This window comes from Pollicipes pollicipes, unplaced genomic scaffold (genome assembly GCF_011947565.3).
Source record: "Pollicipes pollicipes isolate AB1234 unplaced genomic scaffold, Ppol_2.1 Scaffold_4740;HRSCAF=5597_pilon_pilon_pilon, whole genome shotgun sequence".
NCBI classification, from domain to species: domain Eukaryota; kingdom Metazoa; phylum Arthropoda; class Thecostraca; order Pollicipedomorpha; family Pollicipedidae; genus Pollicipes; species Pollicipes pollicipes.
Window position 1 is genome coordinate 30,342,306 of NW_023596545.1, and position 19,126 is coordinate 30,361,431.

General features: G+C 49.3%; 1 protein-coding gene across 1 annotated transcript in view; it reads left to right on the forward strand.

The window, feature by feature from the left end:
- LOC119099082 (translation initiation factor IF-2) overlaps window positions 1–15,823 on the forward strand; it is a 20,379-nt gene extending 4,556 nt beyond the window's left edge. The window contains exons 2-3 of the mRNA XM_037222139.1: window positions 2,158–2,207; window positions 13,130–15,823. Coding sequence (XP_037078034.1) covers window positions 2,158–2,207; window positions 13,130–14,202 — 1,123 coding nt within the window. The 3' untranslated portion in view covers window positions 14,203–15,823. The remainder of the gene's footprint in view (window positions 1–2,157; window positions 2,208–13,129) is intronic.
- Window positions 15,824–19,126: the final 3,303 nt, after the last annotated feature.

Genomic DNA, 19,126 nt, shown 5'->3' on the forward strand with positions numbered 1-19,126 from the left:
TGCAATATTATAGACACTTATTACAGCATTCAGCAAAAGACCAATGATAATCAGAACTGGCAGTTGCGAACGAGCCGGTGAGAACCAGACGCCAGGACGTGGTATTTTGCGAGTGAACCAATGGTACCAGAGACCAGGATTCGATATTTGTGAGCACCCAATGCGGGACCAGGATCCGATATTTCCGAGGAACTTATGGCAACCAGAGTCAGGGCTTGCTGCGTGTGAAGTGATCAATAGGGACCAGGAACCAGATCTGGTATCTGTGGATGAACTAATGGACGTCAGAAACCTAGGTTCGTTACCTGAAGAAGAACCATCAGGATCCAGGAATCAACAGCTGGTGTTTGCGCCGGGACTAGAAACCAGGGTCCCGAATTTCGTTTCCAGGAAGAGCCAGCGGGAGCCAGAGAGCAACACTACAAACCAGGCACATACCGTAAACCAACACACACTAATGTTCTCATGCTAGATCAGTCTCGCCAGCTTAGGAAGAGCAAGATTGCTGTGGTGAAAGACCTCTTGCAAAGGACAGGCGGCTCCGCACCGCCCGTGAGATTAGTGAACTAATGTCTGTTTTTCATGCTGAGGGTGCGGACTAGACCTGGAAGGTACTCAAGCTGCTACGGCCGTGCAGAGGGCGGGCATTGAACGCTTCTGCCAAAAGTGTGCGTTAGCTCAAATTACTCGGACTGCTTAGGGGCAAGCGCACACATTATCAGTGCTGAAACCCCACGAGATGAGAGCAGCACACTTACAACAACGACACTGAAAAATAGGCCTCCTGTCGGCAAAAGCAAGACTCTAGACAGGTCCCGTAAAGCAGTTGTATACTCGGTGACGTGCGTGCGTCCGGCTCGTGCGCCGGAGAGACAAAATGGCCGCCGTCCATCACAGCGCCGGCGGGCGCTCCTGAAAGGCCATCCGTGGACAGAAAAGTGAGCGTACATCTTAGCTTTACCTCAATGCCCCTGCTGCAAGGAAAGCTTGCTTCTTTAAACTAATATTCCGGAGAAGAAAACTGCTAGTCAGAAGCCATCAAGCAAAACCAACCGTGCTATTGCCTCAGGAATTGCAGCGCTATCGCCAGCTTGTATTTGTGATTGGGATTTATGGGAGTGTTCTACGTTTATATGGGGTTTTGAACTAAAATAGCCATCTTTAAGACCTCTCGGTGAACCTCTCGGTTCACAGCCCTGTCCCTCTTAAGACCTGAGTCCCCCTAGTTTCTCAGCTACACGCCCGCAAAAATGGGGAGAGTACTTCGGAGAGCATTTCCAGACCACCTTGGCATTCATAGTGCCATAATAACGTCATTCAAATCCTGCCATTCCATTAGCCATGCGGTGATCAAGACCAAAAAAATATAATAATCGAGGTGTTCACATCTGTGCTTCGCAAGCACGATCTCCAAGCATACCGGCCGTCAATGGGCCCTCAAACAATGTTGTGCAAGGCACAATGACGTAATCAAATCACGCCACATTGAGGAGGATATTTACTAAACAGAAAATTGTGCTGTCTAGAGCAGTCTTTTCCACTTAAAAGCATATCAATAGTTAAAAGTAAGCTGGTTTCATCGTATCTGATGTGTACTTCAATGTCTTGAAATTTGAAACACTCCCTTTAAGCTGTGCGGGCCTCCGTGCCAATCAGCACTTATCATAATGCGGGGAAATTTGATCCAATCCTGAAATCCCCAAAGGCATTGTGGCGAGTGCAACGGCTGTACACGTGGAAGGGTATTGGCTGATTGTGATTAGCGCAGTCTGAAAAACCATGCTGTGCATGTTGAAGATCTGTTTTGATCTGATCCCATGTTTGCGTCGAACTTGCTGTGACGGAGATAAGCAAATGCTGGGTGGATGAAAACTTGCTGTGACGGACGAAGATGGCTGGACGCTGAGCGGATGAAAACTTGCTGTGACGAAGACAGCTAGACGCTGAGGGGATGAAAGCTTGCTGTGACCGAGATAGCTGGACGCTGGATGGATCAGAACTTGCTGCAACGGAGATAGCTGGACGCTGAGTGGATGAGATATGTGCTAGTCAAAGAGTTGTTTTTGCTTCGAGCATTCGTTTGCTCTTTTAAAATTGTTGTTAAATTGTCGCCATGTAGCCATGCTCACGTTATTGAAACATGTTTGCTTCTTTCAGGAGAGGAGGACCTCCGAGTCAAGAAAGAGATGCTGAAATGATTCCCCAAGGTAACATATCTGGCCTTGTATCTTGTCAAACCAAATGGTAACAGATTTACTCCCACATCAATAATACATTGATTTAGGGACATGTTGACCAATGCTTATAATGTATTTGAGTTTCGGTTAACACACCAAAGGTAATACGACGTGGTCACGGGTAAGGCCGCAGGCCAACAAATCTTACTCTCAATGAACCAAACATGCTTCTCTCTCAACGGCCCAGCAAGCCAAGTCAGGCTTCTGACAGGATGGTGTTTGCATCAATCGATAGAACTGGCCGAAATTGTAAGTTATAAAAGGCACAATTCGCTGCGAGTCGTGCAGTGAAACTTTTAGGCATCACTCAGAATGCCTCTATTTCGCGCCATTTTGCATAGGCAACATTGTTCCATTAATTGCCTGACAGGTGTATTATTTTAATTATTTATCAGACGCAAGAAAAACTTTTAAAAAAGACGTTTACAAAACGCTTGAATAAACCGTGCGTAAATTATGTTGTGTTGCCGATTTTTGCTGGTAGAATGAATGCCAGTATTGCACATGGTCCTTTCGCCTTACAGGATAATATCAATAGCACTAACTCCTCAAGCGATAGCCATGCCAGTGTAGTACTCAATCGTTTCAAATGCATATTTGATTTGGAGTAAGTCTTCAGGAGGGTGCCGGCACAATCGAGTCTGTCACACAATCACAGTTTGTTGCTAATTGGCCAAACGCTTAAGAGGTTCAAATATGCATGCAGAAATGGATTCCCATGTCCATGCGTGTTTGATAAGGGTTGCTAAGGTTGGCATTGGCGCCACTCGAATCTGTCCCGTCTCTCAACTGGCTATGCAGGAGGATCGCATAGTTGAAAGTCCGTGTCTCTGTCCATTGAGTACATTTCACATGGAAGGGGATGTATGTAGTCTCCAATGAATCAGACGGGGCGCAGGCTGGAGTGGGCGGAGTCTGGTAGTGTATCAGCTAGGGCGCACGTCATCACTGGCTCTGAAATAGTGCGCGTTAACATGCACGTGTGTGTCGCGTGATACGTGCGCATCTCTCGCATCCCCACAATCCCGCTCCTGACCTGCTCGCCAGCTCACGCACTCTCTCGCCAATGTACGCTGCGATCTCTCAAACCGCTGCCAGCCCGGGCCAGCTCTGGTGCAGGGCACTGGTCGGTAGAGAGATCGCTTTGGCAGCAGCGCCCTGCCTGAATGGTGGACCATTCTGGTTGCTTATATGATGGACCATTATGTTAGACGGTGTCGTTGGTTTTGCATACACTGATACAGAATATAAAAATGACTTTTGTTAACAACGGCCCCGCTGAGCAGGAAGATTCTGCGGTGGCCTGGTGTTCCGTTTCGACCCTATGCTACATTCTCCTGACACTCGCACGTCGTCGGTACGTCTGTTCTTCGTCCTTGCCTTTGCTGAGATCCCTCCGACGTCCGTGGTCCGGTGAACTCCTGTTCCCTGAACTTGTGAGCCCTAAAAACGGTTACATCCGCGCCACCAGAGGCCGTTGGCGCCACCGATCGCCGCCCGCCACCCCTGATCACGTCCCCGCGGCATTTCTCGTCCATTTGCCGCTGGAACTCTGCAGCGCCGCTGAGCATTGCTATTCTGCAAGGCGAACGGAACGATTCACGACTTCACGAGGCGAGTCGCGATTCCTCAAGAGATTATCTCCCCGTCAGCAGGGCTTGTGCGCCAGCCGCGCGGCTGACGTCTAGCACCGTGCCGTTTGCAACGAAACTGGGCACCACCATCATTTGGCGTAGGCTTGTAAGTGGCCGAGCGCAAAAACAAAAGAAACACGTCCCGCAGGGCATTATTTGAGAGAAAAGCCCGCACAGGCCCGCAAGTGCTCTTTCTGCTCCTGGTAAATATTTTCAATTTTACCATAGCTTTGGTCCCACAACTAAGAACTAAACATTCAAGTTTGGCTAATTGCAAGGAAACCTCAGTTTCTCAGAAGAACCAAAGCACATGGCTTTCTTGGGCAAATATATCAACTTCTTGAATTCCAGAACAGTATGCTCACGTTGTTTCAGAATGCCCTTCAAAATAATGTTGAGACACAGATTTTGAAAGCAAGGAAATTTCACAGCAGTGCTACGCAAGAAAATATTATTTTGCTTGCATTTAACACCTAAGTTGCATTACTGGAATTGTCCTTGTGATTCCTTCTATGCCCTGCATAATATACATGTTCAGTCCTGTTATAAAGACAAAATGCGACATCCATAGCTCGAAGGAGGTTGGTATTTGAAACCATACAATTGCCATTTTTACAAAGAAGTAGTGTTATGCGTGATTAACATGTGCCCGGGTAGCCGGCTAGATACCCTTCGCTTGGGCGGAGGGTCAATTTGCCCCCTGACATCTCGGGAACTATGAAAGCTAGACACACCAAATTTACATACAAAAATATCTTGACCTGTACGTGAACTCACGTAGGTCGAAGTTGGAGACTCCTAGGTTATGATCTTCAGGTCAAATAAGGTCAAGCAAGGTCAAGTTCCAGGATGGTCTCTTAAGTGCCTCCAGAACCTAGGTACCTGTTTCTAAGCAAAAGGTCACAAGCCCATTTGAGCTCAGTGACCTTGTTTAACCTTTCGAAGGTCATGGTGACCAAAATGCTACAAGACTGCTCTGAGTTTTGCATTTGAATAAGCGACAAAGATTACGCTAGGCAGTATGTTCCTAAAACAAAATGTCGACCCGGGTCATCTCAGGTTGATGACCTGTTTTGACCTCTAAAAAGTCAATGAAAGATGTGTAATGCGGTTCCTGCTGTAAATGATTAGAAGTGAGCACCACAAACTATGCCATACAGCATGCCCTAAAGTAATAAATCAAGTTGGTTTTGACCTTGGTATGACCTTCATACCTGACCTTAGGTCAACGCAATTTGCTTATTTAATATTTTTGGTGCCTAAGAAAGCATCTCAGAGATGTTTGGCTTCGTCGAACACTCTGTTGTTGTATCAGATTGAACGATTCCCTAGAAATTGCCCTCGCTGAAACCATGGCCTGACTTTGACCTACCATAGGTCAGCGGCCTTACAAGGTACATCTAAGTTTTTTATGTCAGACGATCTACTTTTCAATTCTCTACAGCTATGCAAAATTTGGCGGCCGCGCCGTTCGGAAACCATTTTGGAGAATCCTTCGGGGGGTAATTTGACCCCCCCCCCCCTACCCGAGCGTGTGATAAAACCCAACAGTCACATAAACTCATATGTGTCACGAACAACATGAAGCTATTACATTGCTGGACCGCAAATAGGCACTTCAATGACGACCTTCTCCATCGCATACACAGTAAAGCCGCCTTTTTATTTTATTTGGAATACACGCACCCACCCGGGCCCATATTTAAAGCCCGCATCCACCCCGCAAGGCACGTGTCCCCCACAAAGTTCGCATGGGCCCGCCAACTTCATTTTTCATTCCAAGTACACATAATCAGCCGTAGGATATTTTTGCTCTCAAAAGAAGGGCCGTTAAAGAACATTGATGCGCATTCATCCCTTCGTTATGTTTTTGCCATTAAAACGTCTTTGATTAATACGATGTGAACATACTTGTCCCGATCACAATAGAAGGTTCAATCCAAGGATCTCCAAATATGTATTCATTACCCCTGTTTTTTTTTTGTTTTTTTTTATAAACTAACACCGAGTGGTACCTGAAATAATGACTCATTTTCATGAGACTGCTGAGGAATCAATGCATGCAATGCCTTTGGTCCCTGGTATAAATTCCCTTTGTCCACGACAAAACCATCTTGGTTCTTCAGAAGACTTTTTAAAGTATGGATCAATGTATATCATGTCAGGTAGGAAGTCAAATAACTCCAAACGGCATTTGAATTCAAACATCAATACTGACTAAATATTCACCTGGGTTCATACGATGATTATAGTCCTAAATGTGCATAGATGTGGGTACGCCTTATGCGAACAAACTTTAGCCACCAAAGCCCAAATATTTTTGGTACTTTGAACAAGCCAAGTCAGCAATGCCCCCAAAAGCCATGTGGGCTTTTGAAGCCCGCGCATTGCGGGCATGCGGGCCCAAAAGCGTCAGCACCAACACACAGCAGTTCCAGCAGTGCCTGAACGATGGCTGACAACGCTCGCTTGCCTACAGTAGTGAGGCTTCGAATCTTACTGAAAAGATCTGTCCATATAAAACCAGGATTCATTTCATGCTCGAGACCAATTTCCCGTGAGTACAATCACAATGCCATCAAATTCTACAAGCCGCAACGTTTCACGCCTCATGGCAAATAAAACGTGGCCCGGTGCGCCATAAATGGTTTCACGCTCAACGCTTTGTCTATCAGCTGATTAACCGTGACTGCTGCCTAGCAAATATGGCATCGTTTGTAAGCCGCGCAAACGCCGTTGTTTGACATCACCGAGACGCAAAGACCAGAATCTTTGGCAGTTAAAAATAGTAAAAATAGTGCGCGCACTTAACACGCGTTGGCATGATAGGAACGTGATTCAATTGCAACCGAGTTAAAGAATTTAATTATTTCCTTGCACCGGTCGCCCCAACATTACGTCTTAAGATCTGCGGCCACAGCAGCTGATTTTAGATGGACGCATAGGTATTGATGCAATAGAAAACTACATAGATGCTTTGCATCGATGTGTCCAAGTTTCGTTAACAGCTAGCAGCGTCGATCAGCCTTGGCCATACTCTTGGCTAAACCGAGGCCGACCTACGTGCGTCGCAATCGCCCTTAGATGCTACGGCGCGGTGCGCCATTGCCCTGATGGCTAGTATTGCCTTATCTGGGTTTCGTAGTGAGTAGATAAGCTCTGAGCTGCAGGGGACTGGTTTGGTGATCGGGTGTCTTAGATCTGATGGACATTGGCATGCGTTTAACTCCAATGCAAGGCCCTCCTTTTCATTCAATCCAAGCAGAGCTTGTGGGTGGGGATTGCTGTTTGAACATGATCTAAGCACTTGAACCTGTCAGCTTTGCCAGGCATTGCGTTCTCATGATGTGTATTGCATTTTGTTAATGGTATTTAACCTTACCTACCACTACATCTTGGTGAGTTAGAATGCCTCAATGTTGGCCGTGATGATTTGAACAACTCAGACTGTATTTGTATCTGTGATTTATAACCAGAAGTGGTGCAGTGTTTAAGCCACGTTACTGTGCTGGTGAAGTTATTAAATGTGTCATGACAGATTTGCTTATGAACGAGCATACTTGGCATCTGGAAAACGTAAAGATAAAACATATTGTTTTTTGTTTTCACAAATTTTGCAAAACTTTTCATTTCATGAGCACTTATTGTGCTTAAATTGTATAGCATGGATTGTGCATTTGCGTTCCAAATACGCTATTTAACATTTTGTTTTGAAGGCCCGCCATTATCCGCAACTTTGTCAGAAATACTCTCTGAAAGCCCTGCGGGCTTTTTAAGCCCGCTTGTTGCGGGCCTGCGGGATCAAAACTGGCAGGTCTACACTGAAAAACAGGCAAGCTTATCGAGAGTTTTCAGAGCCTACGGAGGGGTCGACCATCTCTGCAGACATCCACACTTTATGAGAACTTCGGAGGAGGTCTTTTATGTCTCGGGCCGCTCTTTTCTACACGGATCTCAACGTCGACGCAGATGATTTCACGTGAGAATGGTCGATTGCCTTCATGTTCCTACCGGTCAATCATGGAGATAATCAAGCATTCTCGAGTGCAATAAGTTGCATCGATGCCAAGAATCATGCAAAAAACACCCCAAGACCAAAAGGTGCCCTCCGAGGTCCTCGTAAAATGTGCTCTCTGCAGAGACCAAACCGACGCGTATGTAGCCTCTGAGCCCTCTCAGACGTCTCACCCATTTTTTAGTCATCATGTCGATGAACTTGCAATATACGACCATGCGATACATTCCTGCATCTCCATCGAAACCCGCCAGAAACAAAAGAAAAACATTCAGATCAGCGTAAGAACACAAACGCGTTTAGTCTTAACGTGGCCCAAAAGAATGGCGAATCCGCATAAGAACAACAGCACGACGTTTCTCAAGATATATGCATTTCGCAGCAAAACGACGCGTTTCCATAGGCAAACGTCGAAAACATTTCACAGCACAACATCGCGTCACAGCATAGCAGAACGACGCACCTTACCGCTGAATGACGCATCCCATAGCCGAAAACGCATCCTTCAGCAGAGCAACGCATGCCGTGGCACAACGACTCACCCCTTTCGATATGCACTGAAGACAACAACCAAAACTTCAAAATCATTGTTAAAAACAATCTCGTATATATATATATATATATATATATATATATATATAATCGCACAGCAGAACGACGTGTCTCAATCAGAACGATAGAACAAATTCCACAGCAGAACGACACACCCCGCAGCAGTGCGACGCATCCCCATCGACGCACGCGTGCGATCAGGTTTCCAAATCTGCCGCGACGTAGACACGCATCAGCTTCCAACGGCGCTTCAGCGCCGCACGCAGAACTGCATGTCCTCACCACTGATCGGGATGCTCCCATGTGCGGTATCTATTGCTCTGCCTGTGTGCTCTCCTGCTCTCTGTCCCGCCTTTAGGTCAGGGCCGAGCACGACCTGGGCACGGCACCGCGATCACGCGCCTGCGGCACCAAGTGTTGCAGGAAAACACTGGCCGGGTGACGCTCGCTTCTGGCCAGTGGCTGGGCGAAGAATTGCACGACACCACCCACAGCAGGACGGCAGCCTCTGTCCTCCGCACCTCCACCACCGTCATCTCCTCCGCCTCCACAGTAAAGCGGTCTTCTGACCAGGCCATTAGCCTCGGCTGCCGGTAGTTGTCCTCGATATCTCGGAACAAGCCATCGCACAGCGTCGAGATGTCCATAGCAACGGATCTAAGGAAAACCTCAACGGCGAGCTGTTAAAAGCTGGATGAGTAATAAAAGCTGGAAATAATATTCAGATGCACTCTAGCTCAGATATGCAAAAAACATATCGGGATGCTCCCATGTGCGGTATCTATTGCTCTGCCTGTGTGCTCTCCTGCTCTCTGTCCCGCCTTTAGGTCAGGGCCGAGCACGACCTGGGCACGGCACCGCGATCAAATTGTTGGCTATAAGGGCCACAACCATGACTGGACGCTTGCGGGGGGGGGGGGGGGTGAGAATACCGACGCTCGGCGTTGCATTCTCCACTGGGTGCTCAGTGTTGGCCTTGCAGCTAGCACATGACTGTGGTCAACGGGTGAGCAAAAACGACCGCGCACCGGAAAATGGTGCTCTCAAACGTTCTAAGAAATCAACTCGCATGAGTGTAAGATATATCCCATGTGGTGGATTTTACTAGTGTGACATTCACCTCGATGCTCAGGACGGATTAGCGCGTACGGCACCACAAACTCATGACGTAATGGCATAATATATATTACGCGTGTTACTGAAACTAATCTTTTCAAGAATCAGGCTCGAAAGTTCACGGTTGATCCCTGGCTGATCTGGAGACCCTCAGAGAGAGGCATCATGCACTGCGCGGGTCCCCTCCCTGGTTCGACAGGTCTTCCGACCGAGGCACCTGGCACCGGATAAACTCAGCGGCCCTCACCGGCACAAAAGGATCAGCCGCCGGCGTAGGGAGTCCAAGAGTGGCAAGGGGACACCAAGTCGGCCTGTCGACCCCTGGGTGAAACAGCAGGGAGGGCCCTCGTTCAGTACTGGGACCTCCGACTGACTCAGGGACTTTCCTCTATCTCGTTGCAAAAGTGAATCCTTGCATCGTCGCATATCTCTTCGTTGTGGAACGGTCCCGAATGAACTCAAGAGGCGTTTTGACATTTGGGGTTCCGTAGCTGTTCCTGCTCAGAAAATGTGCCCCTGGCCGTCTTTGGGCCCGTTGTCGACAGAGGGTCCCCCTGTCAGGCACTGTGGTTCCCTGACCAGCCCAGGGGGCCTTCACTATTTCGGAGGCCCTACCAAGGCAAGGGGCCTTCTGATTGACATTTGCAAGCCTGCTCTTGCCCCTGCTTGGGAAAGGGCCTCCTAGGTCCTAGAACAGGCACGGAACCAACTAGTTCGGTATTGATGGTCAGCCAGCTGGTATAGGACCCGCACTGTCTCAGGAGCAATGAGCATGAGCAGGTCTCAAGCACTGTCCTGATCGGTGCAAGAAGCCCTGTGACTGACATGCTAGGGTCAGGTCTCCGGGCTGGCCTCCCTGGGATATACCCTCTGACCCACCCTTCTGACCCTCCAATCGTGGCCGTTGTCGTGGCCCCGTGAGCCTTCGTATCTGGTCCTTCTTGGAAAAAGAAAGACTTTGGTCTTTTTGTGGCGCCCCTGGAATTTGTCTTCACTTGGAAATGAGGGTTTCACAGCCCTTTGTGGTGCCTCTGGGATTGGTGCCTCCTGCAAATTGAGTTCATGATGCCCCAAAAAGAAAGGCCTTTGGTGCCGTCGGTCGAGAGGGCTGGTCCAGAATTTCGTGAGGGTGGAAGACAAAGAAATTGTGGTGCCCCCCTATATCTGGTGCCACCTGAAACTAAGGCCCCGGGGCCCTTTGAATCATCCACTTAAATGGGGTGCCCTTAGAGAACGATGTTATGGTGCCTCGAAATCTATGTTTTGGCGTTCCTTCGCCGAATGGCCGTGCAAGAATTGTGTCCATGGAAAGGCACGGGCATTATGGTGCCCGCTGGAATTTGCTGCCCGTTGAAAATGAAGACCCTGGGGCCGTTTGTGCTGCCAACTGGAAATAGATATTTCTTCGCAATAAAGGTTAGAATGCCCCGAAATGAATGTTTTGGGCTCCATACACCAACCGGACAAATCCAGAACTTTGCCAAGATGAACGGTAAAGCAACTGTGGTGTACTGGATTGTATTTCCCTTGTTAGATAAAGGCACTGGGCTCTTTAAATGCCCCGCTTTGATTTAGTGCCTTTTGAAAATAGCGGTTGTGGTACCCAGAAATGAATGCTTTGGTGCCAGGCCAACATGACATTTTGGTGCTCTCTCGAAGCACCAAAACCTGGTGGGGCCTAAGGGGGGCGGCGTGGCCCCATGACCCCTCTGGACCTGCCCCTGCAAATAATTATATCAGTGCCCTTGTGCAGAGTCTTTAATGACGCAGAATAAATATTAATGTGTGGAGAGGACAGAATGGAACTGACTGAGAAAAGAATGGAGAAAATTCCAGGGCTGGGTTGGTGAGAGCCCCAGGGCTGGGTTGGTGAGAGCCCCAGGGCTGGGTTGGTGAGAGCCCCAGGGCCCCGTATCCGCTTTCGCTGATCTTCGAGCCATAGTACGCCCAACTCCGCGAATATCTCGAGCATGAAATGAAAGGTGCAAGATTCTAAAGCCATGGCCAAGAAGTTATTTCCAACAACAGAAATCACAGGGAGTTTCGGGACAAAGGCATATTAAAGACACGACTTACCTACCTGCCTGTAAGACGGTTTTCTCTTAGCATGACACCTCATGTAAATGATGCTTTTTGATTTTGGCCTGAACCTGTTTAATGTAATGTTAAGCATTGCAAATTTGTGCTGAAAAATAAAAATAAAACACGAAGCATGGACCCTGTCGTAAATGTAATTTACTCGTGACCCTCCCAAACAGGGGCTCAGCTGAGGAGGGCGGGGCTCTCAGCCTATATTTTTAGTTTCTCTCCACAGATGAGAGGTTCCCGAAAAAGTTTAAATTCGGCGTGATACGTGCTCACCGAGCTTCGTGTCCCTCGCTTAACAAAATTATGGCTGCGACCCTGCTCTTATATATGGTATGGGGCATACGGGCGTAAATTAATTCACCAGTTCAATAGTAGAGACCCTTCTGATCCACCCCTTGCCCCGGCCAACGAATTTGCCTCCCCACTGGGGTCAGGGTCGGAGCTGCTCCGGTATCCCCTCGACCGGTTCGCCACGTCTTGTAGATTGGATTAGCCACATAAGCTGCCCCCCCCCCCCCTCCCCCCCCCCTCCACCTCGACCGATTTCAGAGTGGCAACCCGGCCATCAGCCAACCAATCTAGTGGGTCACATTTGCACAGCAATAGTAGTAGTAGTAGCGCGCATCGTTGACTAAGTACGGTACATTTTCATTTACCATTAAATGCCTCCGACACCTCCCCCTTGAAGCCGGCAGCCGCAAGCGGTGCACGTTGGCGGAAATGCAGGCTGCTCTAAAATATTTGACGAACATATTACGACGAAAATGTTTCCACCAAAGCTCGATTCGCGCCGTTTTCATGAAGCAAACTTGCTTCCAATTGTGGTATTTAAGTTTAAGCACTCTGTTATCTGACATCGTGCAAAGTGCATGAAAACCATACTGTTCCCATAAATTCATAAGAAATTTAATAATTTTTAACGCTTTGCTTCGGAATGAACTGGTAGTGCCTAATATTGCTGGTTAAACGTTGCATTAGCGCTTCCTGCGAAATTTGCGTTTCCGAAAATTCTCAAAACTTCGCATGAGTTTCCACAACACAAAACAGTTCATTGCGTGCGATTTGGCTTATGTTCAGGCTAAACGAACTATAATCACGGTCACTGCGACTCGATTACAGCGTCATCTTTCCACCGCAAACGCATCATAAAGTGCATACATTTTTGCGTGTATATCGCTGGTGGCAGTACGCTGAGAACTTTGTGGAAATCAAGAAAAAGTCTTTGTAAGAGGACCGTCGCGCCTTATGGTCTCATAAAGTGGCAAACTAGTCTCATATGAAACCATACAGCATGAGGTTTCATCCTTGAGACGTTGCAGCATCCTCCCAAGAGGACTTTCACTGTATGTTCTCAGTAGCAGTTGTTATTGTGCTTCCTACATAGCAATGCACTCTATTAAGATCAGCTCAGCCAATGCGCAACACGCGCGTGGCGTTAACGGCACCGCCGTTTCATGAGTGCACTCCTTACACCTGTCTGATTTCAGATATCCCGAGACGGGGCGGTGATCCCAGCGGAAGCCGACGCGCGGCGGGAGGAGCTCCAGGTGACAGTGGCGGCGACGCCAGAGGTCGGGGAGGCTTTCCAGGCGCCGGCGGCGGCGGCGGTGCCCGAGTGTTTCCCGTTGGAAGGGGTGGCGGCGGCCGAGTGTACCCCACCAGAGGCGGCGGACGGCGCGGCGGCTACCCGTTCATCTTCGCCGGCGGCGGCGGCGGCGGCCGGCGGTACCCTGGTGGCGGAGTCTTCCCATTCCTTGTCGGAGGCGGCAGGCGCGGCGTCAGGGGCGGCGCCGGGGTGCCACGTGTCATACCTGGCGGCGGCGTGTTCCCTTTCCTGGTCGGAGGAGGACGACGAGGGCAACGGGGCGGCCAGTACCCCGTGGTGGTCCGTCGGGGAGGCGGCCGCGGCGGTGGTCAGTACCCCGTCGTCGTCGTTAGGAGAAGAGGCGGCGGTCAGTTTCCGGTCGTGGTGGGAGCGCCCCGGCGGCGTGGTGCCGGCGGCGGCACTGTGTTCGTAAGGCGCGGAGGGGGAGGACCGCCCCCGCGCAGAGGAGGCGGCGGCACCGTGCACGTAGTGCGCGGAGGGGGAGGACCGCCTCCGCGACGAGGAGGCGGCGGTAACGTGCACGTAGTGCGCGGAGTGGGAGGACCGCCCCCGCGCAGAGGAGGCGGCGGTAACGTGTATGTAGTGCGCCAAGGGGGAGCACCGCCTCCGCGGCGAGGAGGCGGCGGCACCGTGTACGTAGTGCGCGGAGGGGGAGCACCGCCTCCGCGGCGAGGAGGCGGGGGCACCGTGTACGTAGTGCGCGGAAGAAGAGCACCGCCCCCGCGGCGAGGAGGCGGCGGCACCGTGTATGTTGTGCACGGAGGGGAAAGACAGCCCCGGCGACGTCGTGGCCTTTCCCCGCGACGTCGGGACAACGACAGCGACGAGGGTCGGGACGACTCGGGCGTCGACGCGGGCGGCAACGACCGACGCGGAGGCTCGGGCGGCAGGGCGACACCACCCGTGAGAGGAAAAAAAACGACAGCAGAACGGCGACGACGGCCGCCGGGGTGACGGCCCCCGAGAAGGCCGCCGGGCCCGTCACCCTGGCGGGGGGATGCACAGCCGCCGCCGGCGCAGCAGTGACCTGCCCCCGCCCTGGTTGGGGGTTGCGCCGTGGCTTAGGCCGTGGGACTGGGCCGGCCGTCTGACGCCTCGCCGTCGCGCTGGTCGGCGCGGCCGGCGCGGCGGCGCGCCCCGGTGGACCTTCGCTGGTCTCAGAAACGCCGGCTTCGGCCTCTACGTGCGTGAGGGAAACGCCAGCTTTTTCGGGCCCAGCGGCAAGGGAAGGTAGGCATCTGGGCGCCGGGTGCGGCGCGACGCGCCCAGTGAGGAGAGTCCCGTCAGTAATGCCTTCTGCGTCAATGTAGATTACATAAATTATTTACAAGCAGGCTGCGTCGTCTTACTCGTTAGTTCTTATGAGAAGAGTACCTTCCATCATTTGTGAGATGTGCCTGTCCACGCTCGGATGAATACATACCTGGACGTTATTTCCTGCTACGCGTCGGTTCTATTATTAAATTATATTATTAAATTATATATATTATTTATTATATTAAATATAGTATATTAAAGGCTCTTCACGAGTTGTTTGGAGTATTTCTGTCAGATGGGGAGAGTAAGTGAGCGAGCGAGCAAAACGAGTGAACAATCATACAGAGCGAGAGCAAATCCGGGCGCGACTGGTTTATTAGTTCGCTCGATATCTTCATGTCAGTTCATTTCGTATATTCGGGAAGGCGTACTGCATCGAGTTCTGGGCCGTTATTATTGCCGGGAGATTATGCAATGGCCGTGTGCGGTCTACGTACCCCCTTAAAAAGCACATAAATGGTTGCCTTGGACGCTAGGGATGGCTATTGATGAAGTAACCGTGCACGTCATTTTTAAAGGGGGGGGGGGATAACCTTATGCGGGAATCAGCGGTGTTAAAGCTGAAGCTTCAGGTGGAAACACCCAAAGGAGGAATTCAACTTGTATTTCTATTTACAAGGAGATAAACAAAAATGGATATGTTTTGTGACTTCTCAAATAACCCTAGGCTCGGCATCACAACAGAGCGATCCTGTTGAGTGACAGCTCAACGCGGTACGCATCCTGCCGAGAAAGAAAAGTGTGGTGGTGCACGGCATTTGAATCAATACAATTAGAAATTGAGACTTCTCACTACATGTGATTTCCATGCATACTTTATGCTCTTTCGGATTTCCCATGCTGCGACCACTATTTCAGCGCGGGGCTTTGTACCTCGGCGAAGATAGTCTTGGGAAGGGTGGAAAAGCCGTTGGTTACAAATTATCGTTGTGTATATCAATCCACGTTGTTAGTGTGGGTGGCGTGGGCTTGCTCTGTTGCGGGCCACTGGACGGGGTGTTGACGACTCCTTGAAGGCCTCGATTCGGTAAGCATTATGAGCTTGGAATCGGTGTGCTTGCATGATACGCAGTGAACAAATGCTGTGATTTTTTGTGCGTGCATATGACCTTACCTCTTGAATACATAACTGCGCAATGTTTGCCTCACAGCCTCCATTGCCCCTACAAGACGGCTCACATTGCGGCGAGCATTTTATTTTATTTCAGTGGTCTGGGTTTTGATAACCTTGTGGCCCTGGTGTATGTGTTTATCTACTCCTCCCGATGGTGTCCCGTTTGGCAAAATAGCGACTTCAGAAGGGTACTAAGCTGCGTCAGCAGATGTCTGAAATTGTATTCTCCGCCAGCTTACATTAGCCAAACATCACTTGTTTACTTTATTTGCCGTCACCTTTGAACACTTACCAAGAATTTGTTTTAAGTAATTATTAAGTGCTAAGTGCAGCTATGTGTTGATTTTAAAGAATATTTTGCGTTTTATTAGAAATTAATCCTATACCATAAAAGTACTAAAACGTCTAAGATGCAGATGTACACCAAACTAAGCACGTGCTTCTCTTTTTTAATAATGACGCAGGACAGACATTTGGCACATTTACCATAAGTTCTGTCCATTTCCATAATGAAGATACAGATGTGGAGGCGAATGAGCGACGAGCGTCTTATGAAGTTTTTATGTTTCTTGTTGCTGTTTTTTCATATAGGGCATACACAGGCCACGGACAAAGTTCCAACTGCGGAGGCAGCCCGAATATAAAAATACACGATACACACACAACCAAAAGCCCCAACCACACACGCGCGCGCACATACATTACACACAGCCACACATGCGTCTTACACACACAGACTCAGTCATCAAAAGAACGCCTCACGGGTGCCGGCGAGCTTAAACTAATCAGATCGGAACGATTTTGTTTACCGGAAAAAGTCAGTTGAGGGAGAATGCTGTAGAAAAGGATTGCAGGCAGCAGGAAGACACGTGAAGAATCCATTCTTGACCGTGTTGACCCCTGCAAATGGTGTGTGGAAAAGGCCGGCATACCGAGAGCGCCTGCCGAATGCAGCCAGAACAAACGTTGATGTCGGGTGACCGCATTCAAGCCCGTGATGATATACTTTACATATAGATAAGATGACAGATTGATCAGTGTGCCGGGTGCGGCTGAATCCTTTTCATTTCCTCGCCACTCAAGAGCACTTCCAAGTATTGTGTGACGTGTAAACGGGGTGAATGTGTGTGTGAGTATGCATGCATATTTTTCTTGATTTTGGACGGTTGAGCCAGACTTGTTAGCCAATCCTTTATCAGAATGAATCACTGGTTTCTGCCTTGAGTTTTTGTGGGCCTCATTTTTTGACATCACTTAGTTTGGGCACGTCAGATGCATGTGTGATACGGATATTGAAAGTGAGAAACAGGGTTCTGGCATTGTTCTAGAGCTTTCATTCCTGTTAAAAGTTTAGCGATGTGCAGAGACCAAGTACTAGCAGTCAGTCTAACGTATCTGAGAGTTTGGACCACACCACATGACGAAGTGATTTCAGCTACAGTCTTTTTGAAACGTGATGTCAGAATAAGCTCAGATTTTTAATAAATATGTCAACATTGTCAACTGAAAAGAAGTCACTCAAAATTGTGTACTAAGTACTGTTGTTACCTGGAATATACAAACTGTATGCCAATTATCGCCAATCCTCTTGTCCCGCATTTAACCGAAACGATATAGTTTAACCCGTCCTCAGACCATTGCTGGAATTATTCACAAGTAGGCATGATGCAAGATGCTGCGCCTGCAACGAGAGCATTGTTTTGCAAGACTATGGCCCCGTTAAGTTTGGGGGGGGGCCTTGCCACTAAAAAACAACGGAGCCTACCCCCGAGATATTCCAACAAATGGGTTACTTCCCAGATTTCGCCCAGGTTGTTCTCAAATCAGGGGAGGGGGTGCATAAGTTGGTAGCCAAAATCTCCCCTCCCTCTGCTGAAAAGAAATTACAAACCCGTTTTGCAATAGAACCAACGATGTCGTTTTTGTTATAAGGCGTGAGAATGCTACAAAGGTGGGTGTACTGAACTACTTGTTGAAGATTATCAAGTGTCTACCTGACCCTGTATCACTTAGTCCGTCCCGACGACTCAGTTGGTTAGTGCGCCTGCCTTCTGGTCCACACACCCGTGGCGGGTTGCGTTCGAGTAGGTTTTGGCGGTCGCTATTTCATTTTGACAGGCATGGCCTACAGCCGATGGCAGAGGTTACGCGAAAGGTCAGGTGACGTTAGAGAGCAGGACAGATCGTGTTGAGCATTGCCGCACGTTAAACTTTCAGTCATCAAATTCTGTCGTTGACGTGAACTTGCGCAATCGGACGGTACGGCTCAGGGCTCACACAACAAGTACTGCTTGGCGTGAGCTCCGATCCCAGAATTCTATCCCCCGAAAAGTTCGGGTTAAAGCTTTCAAAAAGAAATGCTAATGCAGTGGCATGACTGTTGACCGTTTGAAAAGAAGCTGGGCGAAATCTGGGGAGTAGCCGATTTGTTGGAATATCTTGGGGATAGGCTCTGCTGTTTGCTCAGTGCACAGCCTCCCTCCCAACTTTCACAGGGACATAGTTTTTCAAAACGATACCCTCGTTGCAGGCACATTATCTTGCATCATGTTAGCTTGTGAAAAATTACAAATTAAATGGTGGTTTCCGAACACTGTGCTGAATGCACTTGATGGGAGGATCACATGCACGCTAGGAACCACAATAGATGCTCGAATATTGTCATAATTACAGACGAAAGTACACAAAATGCGTGTGAATGGCATCCAACACTGGTCGTGCTTTGTTCCGTTTCTCAGTATCCACAGCCATCCAATGAGCCATTGGGGCTGGTCACCACTACACCTGATAACAATATCACAGAGCGCCGCAAACGAACACCACCGCAACCGGTCAGCGGTAACCAAAATCGGCTGCAGAACCTGTGAAACTGTGCACCACACAACTACACAGCCAGCGGTCATAACTGAGCCAAGCCCATCCGCATCGTACAGCTGCAGAACAACGCGTTCTGTTAAACGACAAGGATCATACCAACTGAAAGGTGCTACGGAATTTTCCCAGGTTGGAGGCTGGGCAGCCCTTCTTGATTGGTTTACAGTCAACATTCATGGTAGCAATGTTACATGTTCTTAAAATTGGGGCTGAGACGCCTTGGCCCTTGCTCTCCTTCCCTCTTACCCACCCTAATTCCTGGGAACCTGTCCACTGATGCATTCAGCAATGTGATACACCAACTTTTATTTAATCCATGGGTATGCTGATCCACACAGCTCAGTGGAGCGAAAGCATCCGCAGAAAATGTTTGCTGACCCCAGAGCACGTTCCAACACATTCCAGCGCCATCGCTTAGGATCACTCAGCAAGGAACGATCATTCAGCTACTCATTCATTATGGGTAGTCATATGGTTCGTTCATGGCAGCATCCGTGGCTCCTGACGTCTACGAAGCAGCCCGTACTGGGGTGCGCGATTAGCCCCGGCCGCCCTCGTCGCACATCACGATAC